The sequence below is a fragment of the Mya arenaria genome, chromosome 7 (assembly GCF_026914265.1).
Source record: "Mya arenaria isolate MELC-2E11 chromosome 7, ASM2691426v1".
In the NCBI taxonomy this organism is placed as follows: Eukaryota; Metazoa; Mollusca; class Bivalvia; order Myida; family Myidae; genus Mya; species Mya arenaria.
Window position 1 is genome coordinate 12,542,853 of NC_069128.1, and position 14,753 is coordinate 12,557,605.

At 35.5% G+C, this 14,753-nt stretch overlaps 1 protein-coding gene across 3 annotated transcripts in view; it reads left to right on the forward strand.

Moving 5' to 3' along the window:
• The window catches only part of LOC128239804 (SWI/SNF-related matrix-associated actin-dependent regulator of chromatin subfamily D member 1-like), a 94,234-nt gene that overhangs the window by 32,631 nt on the left and 46,850 nt on the right, over positions 1 to 14,753 (forward strand). For 2 of the 3 annotated variants that reach the window (XM_052956239.1, XM_052956241.1), the window contains exons 2-5: positions 2,505 to 2,616; positions 9,047 to 9,073; positions 11,115 to 11,220; positions 12,778 to 12,820. In XM_052956239.1, coding sequence (XP_052812199.1) covers positions 2,505 to 2,616; positions 9,047 to 9,073; positions 11,115 to 11,220; positions 12,778 to 12,820 — 288 coding nt within the window. The remainder of the gene's footprint in view (positions 1 to 2,504; positions 2,617 to 9,046; positions 9,074 to 11,114; positions 11,221 to 12,777; positions 12,821 to 14,753) is intronic. The other variant, XM_052956240.1, reaches the window with a different exon arrangement.

Genomic DNA, 14,753 nt, shown 5'->3' on the forward strand with positions numbered 1-14,753 from the left:
TTTAGTTAGGGTTGACATATCTTGACTAAACTTGGTCAATAGGAAGAGTTTATGGAGACCTTTCATGGGATTGCATTTGGGGTCCCTAGGGTCAAGGTCACTGTTACTAAAAATAGAAAAACGGTTGAAACTGAATAACTTTAGTTAGGGATGACATATTTTAACTAAACTTGGTCAATAGGAAGAGTTTATGGAGGCCTTTCATGGGATTGCGTTTGGGGTCCCTAGGGTCAAGGTTAAGGTCACTATTACTAAAAATAGAAAAACAGTTGAAACTGGATAACTTTAGTTAGGGATGACATATCTTGACTAAACTTGATCTTTAGGAAGAGTTTATGGAGACCTTTCATTGGATTGTGTTTGGGGTCCCTAGGTTCAAGGTCAAGGTGACTGTTACTAAAAATAGAAAAACAGTTGAAACTGAATAACTTTAGTACGGGTTGACATATCTTGACTTAACTTGGTCAATAGGAAGAGTTTATGGAGACCTTTCATGGGATTGCGTTTGGGGTCCCTAGATTCAAGGTCAAGGTCACTGTTACTAAAACAAAAAAACAGTTGAAACTGAATAATTTTAGTCAGGGTCTACATATCTTGACCAAACCAGGTATAAAGGAAGAGTTTATGGATACCTTTCATGGGATTGCATTTTGGGTCCCTAGGTTCAAGGTCATGGTCACTATTACTAAAAAAGAACAATGGTTGAAACTGAATAACTTAAGGTATTGTTGACATATCCTGACACAACTTGGTATAAAGGAAGAGTTTATGGATACCTTTCAATGGATTGCATTTGGGGTCCCTAGGGTCAAGGTCACTGTTACTAAAAATAGAAAAACAGACACAGGCTGAAGTTCTTTGTCAATCATTAAAAACCTGGTTTCGTCGCATTGCGGCGTTTCTTGGATTATTATGAAATGCTGAATATATGCACATAGATGTCATAACCAGGCTGTAATTTTGTCATGTATATGACAGATTTGCAACAAAAACTTGGTGTCGTATGCAAGATCCACATGCATACATCAAAGGTCAGTGTTTGATCTTTAACTTTACATGTACTGTCCTTGTTCATAGGTCAATGTCACATTCGGGGGCATTCATCACATACTGTGACAGCTCTTGTCTGTTTTTTAATACAGTGATAAATAAGTGTTTTTTAATGGTAGTACTCTCATACATTAGAACATTTTCATGCCTCCAGGGAGTTCTGCCATGAATAAGAACATTTTCAAGTTGTTTGTTACTGGGCAGTTCTGTCACAAATTAGAACATTACCATGCATTTTGATGCTAGGCAGAACTGTCAGGATAAGCTAGGTCATTTCTATGTTTTGCTGCTGGGTAGTTCTGTCATGGATTAGAACATATCCATTTGTTTTGTTGCCAGGCAGAACTGTCATGGATTAAAACATCGGATATCCGTGTGTTTTGTTGCCAGGCAGAACTGTAATGGATTAGAATATATCCATTGTGTTTTGTTGCCAGGCAGAACTGTCATGGAATAGAACATATCCATTTGTTTTGTCGCCAGACAGAACTGTCATGGATTAGAACATATCCATTTGTTTTGTCGCCAGGCAGAACTGTCATGGATTAGAACATATCCATTTGTTTTGTCGCCAGGCAGAACTGTCATGGATTAGAACATACAAATTTGTTTTGTCGCCAGGCAGAACTGTCATGGATTAGAACATACCCATTTGTTTTGTCGCCAGGCAGAACTGACATGGATTAGAACATTTCTGTGTGTTTTGTCGCCAGGCAGAACTGTCATGGATTAGAACAATTCCATGTGTTTTGTTGCCAGGCAGAACTGTCATGGATTAGAACATACCCATTTGCCAGGCAGAACTGTCATGGGTTAGAACAATTCCATGTGTTTTGTTGCCAGGCAGAACTGTCATGGATTAGAACATATCCATGTGTTTTGTCACCAGGCAGAACTGTCATGGATTAGAACATATCCATGTGTTTTGTCGCCAGACAGAACTGTCATGGATTAGAACATTTCCATTTGTTTTGTCGCCAAGCAGAACAGTCATGGATTAAACATATTCATGTGTTTTCTGGAAGTTCTGTAATGGATTAGAACATTCTATGTGTTTTGTTGCCTGACAGTTCTTTCACAGATCAGAACATTTTCATGTGTTATGTTGCTTGGCAGTTCTATCACGGATTAGAACATTTGAATGTATATTGTTGCTCGGCAGTTTTGTTATTGGTAAGACTATATCCATGTGTTTTATTGCTTTACAGTACTGTCATTGATTTGAACATTTTCCATGTGTTTTATTGCTTGGCAAGAACATTTTTCTGTGTTTTATTGCTTGGCAGTTCAGTCACAGATTAGATCATTTCAATGTTTATTTTTGCTTGGCATAAATGTCACATGTAAAACATGGCTTTTGTCATAAGAAACCAAGGGATTTATAAGTGGCTTGGAATGATGTCTCTTACTTTTATGTTGCAATAAATATTAAATATGCACTTATGTATTTCCAGGGCCCACCCAGGCCTGGATACAGCCCTGCACCGGGTCACCCAGGAATGGCCCCCAGGATGGGAATGCCGGTAACGCCCCATGGTCCAGGAATGTCACCCATGCCATATGGAGGTAATATCTTATGTTGTCTTGTAAGACTAACTTTAGTCCACAAAGACAAAAACAATCTTTCACACTAATTGTCTTAGTATATTTTTAAAAAGATATTCAGAAGTTACTATCTTCAATGATTTGAAATGTTTTGTCATTATCTGAATATAGTCGTTTAAGATTGTAACAGAGCCGGGAATGGAACGGAGAGGTCAGCCAGGCACTCTACCATTAAGTGTTTCCCATAACATTAGGGGATACTCCGCAAATTTTGTCTAGTCTGATTACAATGGCGACTATCTTGTGAATCTGCTGTACTGTTTTAAAATGGTAAAATGTCCTTGGTTGTGTGAATATTGTCTTTACAGTGTCCTGTGGAACAAGTATAATCTGAAATAATATTTCACAGTCTAGTTACTTTCTGATCACAATTGGGAGAATCAGGACACATTTTGTTGTTATTAGCTCGACTATTCGAAGAATAGTTGGGCTATACTACTCGCCCCAGCGTCGGCGTCGGAGTCGGCATTGGTTAAAGTTTTAGGGCAAGTTGGGATTTTCACTTATAAGTCCAATACCCTACATTCAATTGACTTAATACTTCACGCAGTTGTTCAGGGCCATCACATGATGAGGTTAGATAACTCCATATTATTCTTTACACAGATTATGGCCCCTGATTGACTATGAAACTTAGGTTAAAGTTTCAGGGCAAGTTGGAATATTTATTAATAACTTCTATATCCTTTGTTCAATTGACTAAATACTTCACACAGTTGTTCAGGACCATCACACAATGAGGTTACATAACTCCATATTATACTAAATACAAGTTATGGCCCCTGATTGACTAAGGTTAAAGTTTTAGGGCAGGTTAAAGTTTTAGGGCAAGTTGGGATTTTCACTTAAAACTCCAATACCATTCATTCAATTGACTTAATACTTCACACAGATGTTCAGAGCCATCACATAATGAGGTTAGATAACTCCATATTATCTTTTATACAAATTATGGCCCCTGATTGACTATGGAACTTAGGTTTAAGTTTTAGGGCAGGTTGGGATATTGTTGAATAACTTCTATACCCTTCATTCAATTGACTTCACACAATTGTTCGGGACCATCACCCAAGGAGGTTACATAACTCCATATCCTTAATACAAGTAATGGCCACTGATTGACTTAGGTTAAAGTTTTAGGCAAGTAAAAGTTAAGGGCAAGTTGGGATTTTAATAAAATTCAAAATTATTTACGACCATCTTACAACAAGAAACATAACGCCGTTTTAAGCCTAAATACAAATTATGGCCCTTGAATTTTTTTTAATTTTTTTAATTTTTTTTTTGATTTCCTTTGAAAGGCATATTTGTATATTCTTAACCACATTTTCATAATGGGAAATCAAGTTATTTGAATGACTTGCGTCATTGTATGGGCAGGTTGGTGGGAGGGCAGCATCAAAGTCACCTTATGTATCGAACATTTTTAGTTAGGTTTGACATAAAGAGACCAAACTTGGTATTATTACATCGTTATTGTATTCTAAGTCAAAGCAGCGTAGTCGAGCGTGCTGTCTTACGACTGCTCTTGTTTACCATGTAAGGGCAGAGTGGTGCAGAAAAGGACAGGGTGCTAAGCAGAGGTTCTTAAAACTTGATATTTTGCCAGTCTGGTCCAATTTTGACCACTTTTGGCCAGACTGATTTCAGTATCAGTTGGGTTTTTTTCTTATAATTTCAGTCCAAAACGGAAAAATCGTTTTTCTGAGGTCGATTTCAAGCCGAGAGTTTGTTTAGATTTATGTAGAAAGGGATGTTACTCACGTCATATTGATAGAGTATATACAAGTTAAAACGGCAGTGGAAGATCGGGATACGGTATATCGTAAGACATTTATAATTTAAACATAAATATTTTTCGATTAAAGTTATTCAATATTATTTTGAATAATAAATAGAATTGAACAATAATTAAACTTGTAAAAAAGCAAAGTTGGGCACTGTCAAAATATTTTTTGTCAGTTGTACGAGAAGGTGTGAAAAACTTGACTGCCTTTAACCTGTTTAACATACCAATACTACAAACTGTTGCGATAATGGTCTTGTTTTTTCTTACTTTGTCACATTCTTTATTCTTTTCTGTAGGTGTTGAAATTTTGAGAACAAACCCGTACAATATAAGGTTTTTGCATAACTTAACTTTTCATTCTTGACAGTTTATCATTGTATGGTTTTAAAGATAACCGTCACCATTTTCACGAAAAAAATAATTTTTGTCACTGTCAACAAACATGGTGGCCGAAAATGCCAGACGATTTGACATATTTTCTATTTGTCTTTTAACCAAAAACATAGATTAAAAGTTTTTTTCTTGGACTTTTCACATAATTTTTTTCCCTGCGTCTAATACCCCCTATCGTCTTATACCCAGTCATTTACAGTAGAAATTGTAATACACAAACCATTTTTGTAATTCACACATCTCCAAATACTCCAATAAACATGTCAATGTGACTATGATAACCTTCTGTAACCCATGCAACATGTTGCTTTGTTCTGTTACAATGATCACACTCATTATCTGATAATTGGCAGATGCTTGTAATGCTGTCAATTGTAGACACCCCCCGCCCCCCAGGTCCGGGATATACCGGGGAAATGGGCCATGTTTTTACCTTCCAGATGGCCCCGCAGTGCCAAGTGAATGCGGTGGTTTTGGCTTCGCGCCATCGGGGAAAGGGCCTTACCTAGGATGTCCCATTGGTGCGGGGGCATTAGGCTGGGATTTTACAAGCAATTTGTCTCCACAGGGCAGAAATTTTACCTGGAATTGGCTGGTCTGAAAGTCAAAGTCCCCGCTATTTCCCTGACCTGTGGGGGGCGTGGTTACAAATTAATTGACTGGTGCATAATCAGTACAAACACATGGATCACATGATACAAATTATGGGCTTGCAGCTTTCTATTTGTCACATAACAACCTGCTTGCTCCATGGATCATTTCATGATAAATCCGTTTGTGGATTACGAAACTGTTCAATTTTAATTAAAAGTATCATTACGCTTTAAAGATAACTTTTGAAGCAGTTGGCCACGGAGACTATATTTAGAGCCGAAGGCTGCTATCAACATAGAGCTGGGTGCTGCACTCTCCTTTCACTCTAGCCAAACCCAAGATCAACTTTTCTTTTCATGATTAACTCAGTCACTTGATTCAAGCCATGTTGTCATCTAAGCCCTCGTTCCATATTTCTCCATTGAAACTTTTATGATAAAATGATAATTTCGGTCTGTTTATAGTACGAATAGCGTATCTATATAGTTAACATGACTGCAATTAAATAACTGAATATTCTCACCCCCCAAGCTAATCTCCTGGTACAACAAAATTGTACCGTTTTAATATACTTACTTTACTTTGGAAACAACGGAATCATTGATCCGCTGCATTAAATTCAATACCTTTAATTTCACCTTTTCATTTGTACTGCCATGGGAAAACCCAGTCCCCTAGAATCAATCCTTACTCACTCTATCTTACTAATTCGATCTTGTACTAAGACGAAAAACAACATGTAGAGTATACAAATGTTTAATTTGTTGTAAGCGTCATGGCCAATCAACTGTACATACACAAACATTTTCACATATTTCAACATATACTAACATAAACAACACATTTTCATTGAAATTATTCAAAAAGCATTGATATATCTATGTAACAACACAACTTTTGTTAAACATAAAGACAAAATTTTGTATATCATAATGTATACTGATTTCAAGAATATAATTATGAGTTCCGATGTTTGCTATGAATGAACCCGTTAAGTTTTTTGAAATAAAAAAACGTCGGACATGCTTGTACACAGCTTGGTGACCATGCGCTGAATGAATCACTCAATATTGCACGGTAAACACGTGCTCGATAGAGCGCGAAATCATAGCGCCCCCAGGCGTATCGTTTCGGAACGATACAAGGGGAAACAATTTTCTCCTACTTCTTTTCAATCAAACGTAGAAAATTATATTTATGTGAACTTCGGTTTACATGTATTTAAAAGAAATCCATTATTGAAAAGGTCATCAATCTGGAGCTATGATTAGGAACATTTTAAGTATGAATAGCCCTGGTTAAAATTGTCAATGTTAAAAGTACAGAGAACCTTACATCCCTTGATTACACTAGTTTATGAATAGGAGTTATTGGGAAGAGCAAGTCCTGCCTCAAACAGACTCAGAAAAGCATTTCACTATTAAGAATCGCCTTTACTTGAATTAATGTGGATTAACTTGATTAACTTAAAAAAAATGATTTGTAAAAAAAAATCTGAATATTATAACATTCAGCAAATATCAAAATCATCTTAAGTCCATTCGCTTGTTAACAATACATGTCACTTTCATAAAAAATAATGTTATTCAAAGAATTCAATCATTAATACTCAACTCTAGTAGGTAGCCATATTTCAATGGGGGGGGGGGGGGGGGGGGGGGAGCGGGGTTGAGTGGGGAACAGTCAAACATGTATTGAATGCCATTACAAAATTAAGTGTGTCTTTTAAGTAATATCCTGATTGCATTTAAATAAAATCATCTCAATGTCATTTTTCAGCCAACTCAGAAACGTTTCACCTATTTCACCATTAGGAATTCAATCATACACAAATATTTTAACTCGTACCAATTGTCCTGCCATTGGTAATAAGGTGGAGAATGTCGATGCCAGGTGACCCGCTTCAATTTGGGTATCATTTAAAAGTGCATGCTGATTACAGATAACAGTAAAATGAATTGGTTATAAACGCATTTTAGTTATTGCAAATTTTTTTTTAGTGAGAAATTGGTGTGAAATAGAGGATCAATTTCGATTTCAGCCACTCGTGAAATATTTTCTTTTGGTGTTCATTAGGTTAAAATATATATTGCTATCTCACAATCAAACAATTTTTTCTTTTTGATTATGCCTAAAATTAGAATTAAAAGACATTCAATAACATTTTATTAGAAAAAATCGCCAATTTAAATTCACACGTTGATACTGTTTCCTGGCGCTGACAATTAATTTGAATGTTAGAATGGGCTAAAATTTTAAGACAGTGAAAACCTATCAAATTGATTATTTCCCTGAAATATTGAAATATTTTTTTCATTTCCTTGATAAATCTATATAATACACGGAAAAGTATGATTAATTACCTATTTAGCAATCTCTAAGGTATGCAGTATAGTTTTTTTACGATTTCTCCACATAAAGCCTTTCAAATAATGTATGGAAAGATCACATAATTATACATTAAAAAGGTGAACCAGTTGTTTTTCATCAATTCTGAATAATATGCGTTGTATTTATTTTATCAAAGCATAGATTACATGCCCTTCTTCATTTTTGAAAATAGGTTAGTAGGTTGACAGGATTTGAAACGCAGTTACCTTTTGTAATAAATGCACTGATGATCATTTCCAAGGGGAAGTACCTAGCGTGCAGCACACCTTGAAATGTCTAAGCTAACATCGAACATGAATAGATTATACACCTGAAAGTACCATTTTAGCCAAAACCTATCCAGACTATTCTCAGAGGTAGACCCTCTGATGCCCCCCCAAAAAGAAATCGCACACAAAAAAAATGCTCATTCATACCTTATATTATCATAGTCTGTGGAATGTGGCGCAAGTCCAAAAGTCGTGCCCCAAACTTACGCCCACTCACACTTCAAATCCTGGTCCCGGCCCTGTAGATGTATTGTAGACATTATCTGAACAATTTCTGTAGTAAACAAAAACATGTTAGATTGATAGATATTAAGGTTGGAAAAGATTTCCCTTATGCAGTATTGTACAGTTTGCAGTTAACCTAGTTTAAGGATCATTTGGTGAATAAACAGCGGTCAGTTTTTCCATTTAAAGCTTGTCTGTTTTACGCAGGGAAATAGTCACGGTATTGTCATAGCTTTGGGGTCAATTTGCTAAAGTGCAAAACCTTTACCCTACCAAACTGTTTAGGTCATTCACCTGTAATGTTGTGTACGTGTTAGCCTTAACTGTGTCAATAATAATTGTGAGACTGAACCATTTAATAAAAGTCAGGCAAAATCTTTAACTTGGTAAGATATTCTCATACAACTTTGAACACATGTAACCATGTGTCAATATGCATGTATGTAAAGCATTCAGGCCGTTGTGATACTGCTTGTTGAACAGAAATAACAACATCAGAGGAGCGATGCAAGGCCTCCATGGTGCTCTTGCTATATGGTTTATGACCTTTTAAAGAAGAACTCTGTGATAAATGTTTCAGTCAAAAATATTTTTCAACACACACATTTTATATAAATATATCGGAGGATAAGACTTTCCACTGATAAAACCTCATGAACTGTAATTGTTGTTAAGAATAAGAGAGCCCATTGTAATAGATCTAAGCCTATTACACATGTGAATATTACAGGTCAAAGTTCAAAATCCAAAGACTCAGGTGAGTATTTATATATAGGATATAGGACGCACTTTTTACCAGATTTTGTATTCCTGTTTTAATTAGCTTGAGTATATTTGCGTCCTAGATTTGGTGATGTACGCTGAAGAGGAGCTTTCAGTGCATAACATTTTATTACATACATGATGTAATCATGTTGTAGAAGCGTCAAGATTGCGGAGCTAAGTTAGATGCATTTCGGGGATATCGCTCATTTAGTGTAACATTTGCTGCTTTTTTGTTGCAGTCCGCTTTCTTTATTAGTTATCTGCATGATATGCATAACTGTATTGAAACTTTGTAACGCATTAACTTTTATTTTTGATCTAAAAGGAAAACATGTTGTGTATTTTTCCAAATAAAATTAATTAGAAACATTGTCTGCTACTTCTTGCTCTCCTAGTAGCACTCAACAATTTCTGTTTAGCTAACAATACCCTTATTTTGGACCTGTTAAAAGATTTATTACTTAAACTTTATGTACTTAGATTTTTTTACATGAAAGGGGATTATTCTACTTGATGTCAAAATTCGCATAGTGTTTGTGCTCACTTCTCTTACAAAGGAGATCACCAAAACAAATCAGATTGAATTGTTTCGAAGGCTTCTGACAAATATGACAGCCAAATAAATTTGGACAGAAAGTTTTTGTTGGAAAAATATATAAATTCTATTTATAAATCTATCATAAGTGATAACCAGTGATAAAAGACTTCGGACAAAAGATCAGATCACAGATTTTCATATTTATGTTCAAAAATTAATGTTTTATGGCTAAAAGCGTTACTAACGGTATTAGAATAATGCATAAAACATCAATTTTTGAACTTATTATAAAAATCTGTGATCCAATTTTTTGTCAGCAGTCTTAAATTACTTGTTTACATGCCTGTACAAATGGCTCATTCCAAGACCAAAATAAAAAAATTGTCAAAATGTTCAATCTGTGGGAGTGCAAGTCATAATAGTCAAGTAGAATTTCAGAGAAACTAAGTCGTGTGTCCTCCCATTCAGTTTTTGGGAGACGGTTAAAAAAATGTTTTTTATTTTTAGGTGTTAACTGTATATGTCCTATTAAATGCACCTAAACGTGCCTATTTGGGAAACCCTGCATGATAAAAATACTTAATTTTTCCCCATTCAACATTACTTTTTAAAAACCGTTTAATTTGAGTCAAAAACATGAAACAACCATCAGTATCTGCATCTTTTATGTAAACATACCCTTCTTTGTAAATCAATAAAATGTTCTGCTGAACACATGAACAGATATCAACAAACAAAATTGGCAAATTGGCATTGAGACTTTATACAATGGTACTCAACCCTCCAACCTACTAAAATAATCAAGTAAGATAACTCTAGTTTTTTTCATAGTATGTTTTTAAAACCCATAGCTTCATAAGTTGAAATAATGTGCTGAATGGTGTTTGTTAGCTTTTAACTTATTGCATATTGAAAGGTAAGGTAGCACACTTGTATACCAGCATCAAAGGAGACCAAATAGCTGAAGACATCAAAGAAATAGTTAGATTAGACATACCAAACCTCATTAAACCTGTTATACTTACAACATGTTTTTCAAGAATTAAGGACATGGAGTGTACAAAATGATATACATGTAATAGTATGATAATATTGAAACTCATCAATGATTTGGGGTTTAAAAAAGAAAGAAAGAGTATCAAGGTCGAAAGATTGGAAGACAAATCGCATTTTGTTACAAGAAGTTTGGATTTCCTCAGGAATGATACGCACTGTCCAATCGTTGAGTTATTTGTAATCAATGGTTTTTGTTTTGGAAAATGTTATCAATGAAGAAATTTCATTTCGGCCTCATGAAGTGTGTCACAATCACTATCATGACGCTGCTGTATTCATCAGATATGACAGAAAAACAAATATCAGTGCACATTGTCTTTAAACGACGCAATATGTCCACAGAACTCGTATTCATATGTAACTCCTATAGATTTGCTATAAAAGAATTCCGTTGCTTCAAACATTTTATTAGGTTAATATGGACCCCTCTTATTTTCAGGAATAAGTCGGCCCGGGCCGGGAATGCCTCCCCCGCCAATGGGAATGGGAACACCCAGTATGGAGAGGAAACGACCTGCTGACTCGCGTGCAGCGCACATGAAGGCGTAGGTTACATTAAACTAATTCTGTACCATAAGATAAGATATAATGATTGTAATTTGTAGATAACAAAATGTCATAATGATAGAATTCCCTTCTACTGTTTGCTAATAAACTGAGCAAAACATGTTGTTAATCAGATTAACAAAGCGTGATTGCTAATCATGAAATGCACCTAAGAGAATGACAATTTGTTCTGCCTCAAAGGCAGCTTCAGCCCATTAGTCACAACTCTTAAAATGATTTTATTTGTGATCGAGTGGTTTATATGTGAGTGTTATCTAAAGCTATGAGTTATTTACCCCTTGAAGTGAAATCAATGCAAACTGTACATGCTTTGCAGGGTATTGAGCCTGCCTCTATACAAATATCGTCAAATTCTGTTGGCAGTAGGTGTTTCCTTTATGTGTGAATTAACTGACATGCCATTTGATTTGAAATTAACCTTGTGGTGTTGGGGGATCTATATATAGCCTGTATCATTAGATGATTTTATGACCCATTACCTTGAAATGCTAAGTTAATTTGCAAACAGTAGTAAAATGCTATATTTCGTTTAACTAAAACTTTGATGCAGAGCATCATGATGGCACGATAAAGAATAGAAAGAAAAACATGCATCAAGATCAACAATAAAAAGTTTTTGTGTACTGCCATGAAAAAATATTATGTTCACACGTATTCAAAAGACATTCTGCAATGAGTAAATAAATGGGGAAATGATTATACAATATGCAGATATAATCTTGAATTTTTTTTTTTGAATGACGTTGCAAAACAAACAATTATGAATAATGTTAGTTTTTCAAAACTTCCTTGTTGCTGCTCACCAAGGGAGACTACTGTGTAGAAGATTGAGAAACATGTAGGAAATTGTAATGGAACTGTGTAACCTTCAGCTATTCCCCAGGGAAAAGTTGGTATTTAAAATTAATATTTTCCATAAACAATATACAGGGCACTTATAATCATAAACTTTTAGACTTTGTTATCAATTAGATTAAACAAATTTTAAAACATAGTCTAGCATGCAAATTTGGAAATATCAAAAGTATATTAATCTTCTGCAATTTATGAACTGGTCCCTTAGTTTTGGGACAATATCAAGTATGGTCGGAGCCCATCTGTTATATAGCAAATTCTTGAACATAGATAATCCGTTGCTTCATTCCATTATTATAAAGTGAAACTATTTTCTATGGATGTCCTCCAAGTTTTATGAACTTGTCTTATACATAATTCTACAGCCTTAACATAATACAATGTTAATATATATATATACAGTCAGACCCTTGTTGGCTTGTACTCCCAGGGATCGGCAAAAATACCATGCGCCTCGGAAAATTTGAGCCAATTGGACAAATTTTACCTTCAGTGGAAAGAAATCAGTCCTTGACATCAAGGTCGAACCAACGAGAAATTTGAGCCAAGCGATTTCGACCCATTGGGGTTTGACTGTACCATTATGACAACAAACATTATAACACCCTACATATGTCATAAATTGAATGCCTTATAAAAGTTGATTGGTAACAAATAGAAGTATTTTATTTATTCTTCAGTAAGAAGAAGAAGAAGCTGGCTGATAAAATACTTCCTCAGAGGGTGAGTGTTTTCATTTATACCACACACTTGTCACATATCTTGTTAGAACAGCATTTAACTAAATAAAGATGAACAAACCCCCCCAATATAGAAATATGATTTCTTCTGATCTAATGGTTCTTCCATTTTTTATCCCCCGCCGAATCGAAGATTTCGGGAGGAGGATATTGTTTTGGCGTTGTCCGCCCTTCCTTCCGTGCTTCCGTCCGTCCGTCCGTCCGTCCGGTACCATATCTTGGTAGGCATTGATCAGAAAATGTTCAAACTTGGTCAGAATGTTCCCCTTGATCATATCTCGACCTATTTTAAAAGTGGGTCACATGGGGTCAAAAACTTGGTCACTAGGTCAAATCTTTGGAACATACTAGAGGCATTATACATGGTCAAATATGATCGAAAATTAGGTCACTAGGTCAAATCTTTGAAAAATCTTCTCCGTAACCATATCATGGTAACGAATGATTGGTCAAGTTATGTTCAAAATTGGTTATGATGTAAACCTTGATGAAATATGGACCACTTTAAAAAGTGGGTCACATGGGGTCAAAAACTAGGTCAGTAGGTCAAATCTTACAAGAAATCTTTGGAACATACTAGAGTCATTATACATGGTCAAATATTTATAAAACTTAATCAGAATGTTTTCCTTGATGAAGTCTTGGACTTATTTAAAACTGGGTCACATATGATTAAAGATTAGGTCACAAGGTCAAATCTTAGAATTTTTTTGGCCGGAATGGAAATGATTGGTCGGGTTACTTGGTCATGATGTACCCCTTGATGAATTATGGACCTCTTGTAAAAGTGGGGCATATGGGGTCAAAAATTAAGTCACTAGGTCAAATTTTAGAAAAAATCTTTGAAACACATTAGAGGCAATATTCATGAACATTAATAAAACTGGTTCCCTTGATTGTTGTTGAATAGATTAAAACTGGGTCACATGGGGTCAGAAACCAGGTCACTAGGTGAAATTTTTGAATTTTTTTGTCCCAAACAAAACATTGGTTTTGAATAGTCAGTTATGTTCAAATTTGGTCAGAATGTTTGCCTTAATGAAATCTTACAAGAATTTTAAAATTGGTCACATTGCGTCAAGAACTAGGTCACTAGTTCATATCTTACAGAAATCTTGGGAATACTCTAGAGGCAATACATCTGCTCTAATTTCCATGAAACTTAATCAGAATGTTTGCCTCCATGGGTAAAAGTTTTCCGGATTTATCTGGAAATTCCGGATTTTCGTATTCCCGTAGGGTCGAATTTCCAATTCGTCGAGATCCGTTGAGAAAATTGGGGGGGGGGGGTAGGCTGGGACCTTGAAATATATTTTCCATCGCTTATTCGATGCTTCGACGTTCGTATAGATCTGCGATAACTTATGTTATTATTGTCTTATCCGAACACTGCGGTATTTTGAAACGACGCTGTGACGTATATTTCACGGAAATAGGCGGGAAAACACGACTTGCTGCGCGACTAATCGAATCGATCGGAAGATTAACGTCATTGAGGACAATCACGAAAGTTTCCATATATGGCAGACGCGGTCCTTAGTCACAATTATATTCAAAAAAAGGCGCGAGTAGTATTTTGTTTTCAAGTTTGGTCAGCGATGATATCTAAGCAAGCTTAAATCTCAGTTTCAATCTCAAGAAATTCGAATTGAATCTCTCTCGTGAGCTTTCCGGGTCATTTCTCCAGAAGTGTGCGTAGATCGTAACCTTTGCAATACGTCATGTGCTATTTTAAGCATTTTCCATATTAGGTAACCTCTTCTTCCGATACCGAAAAACTTACAACAGGCCTCTCAAAAATAACCGCAAACTTGCTGAGTTTACTTCGGCAATGACAGAGAGGTAGATTTAGGTCTCATTAGCGGTAGTTTGTGTTCAAAAGCGGTAGAATTTCTAATTTCTTAAATTTTCAGACA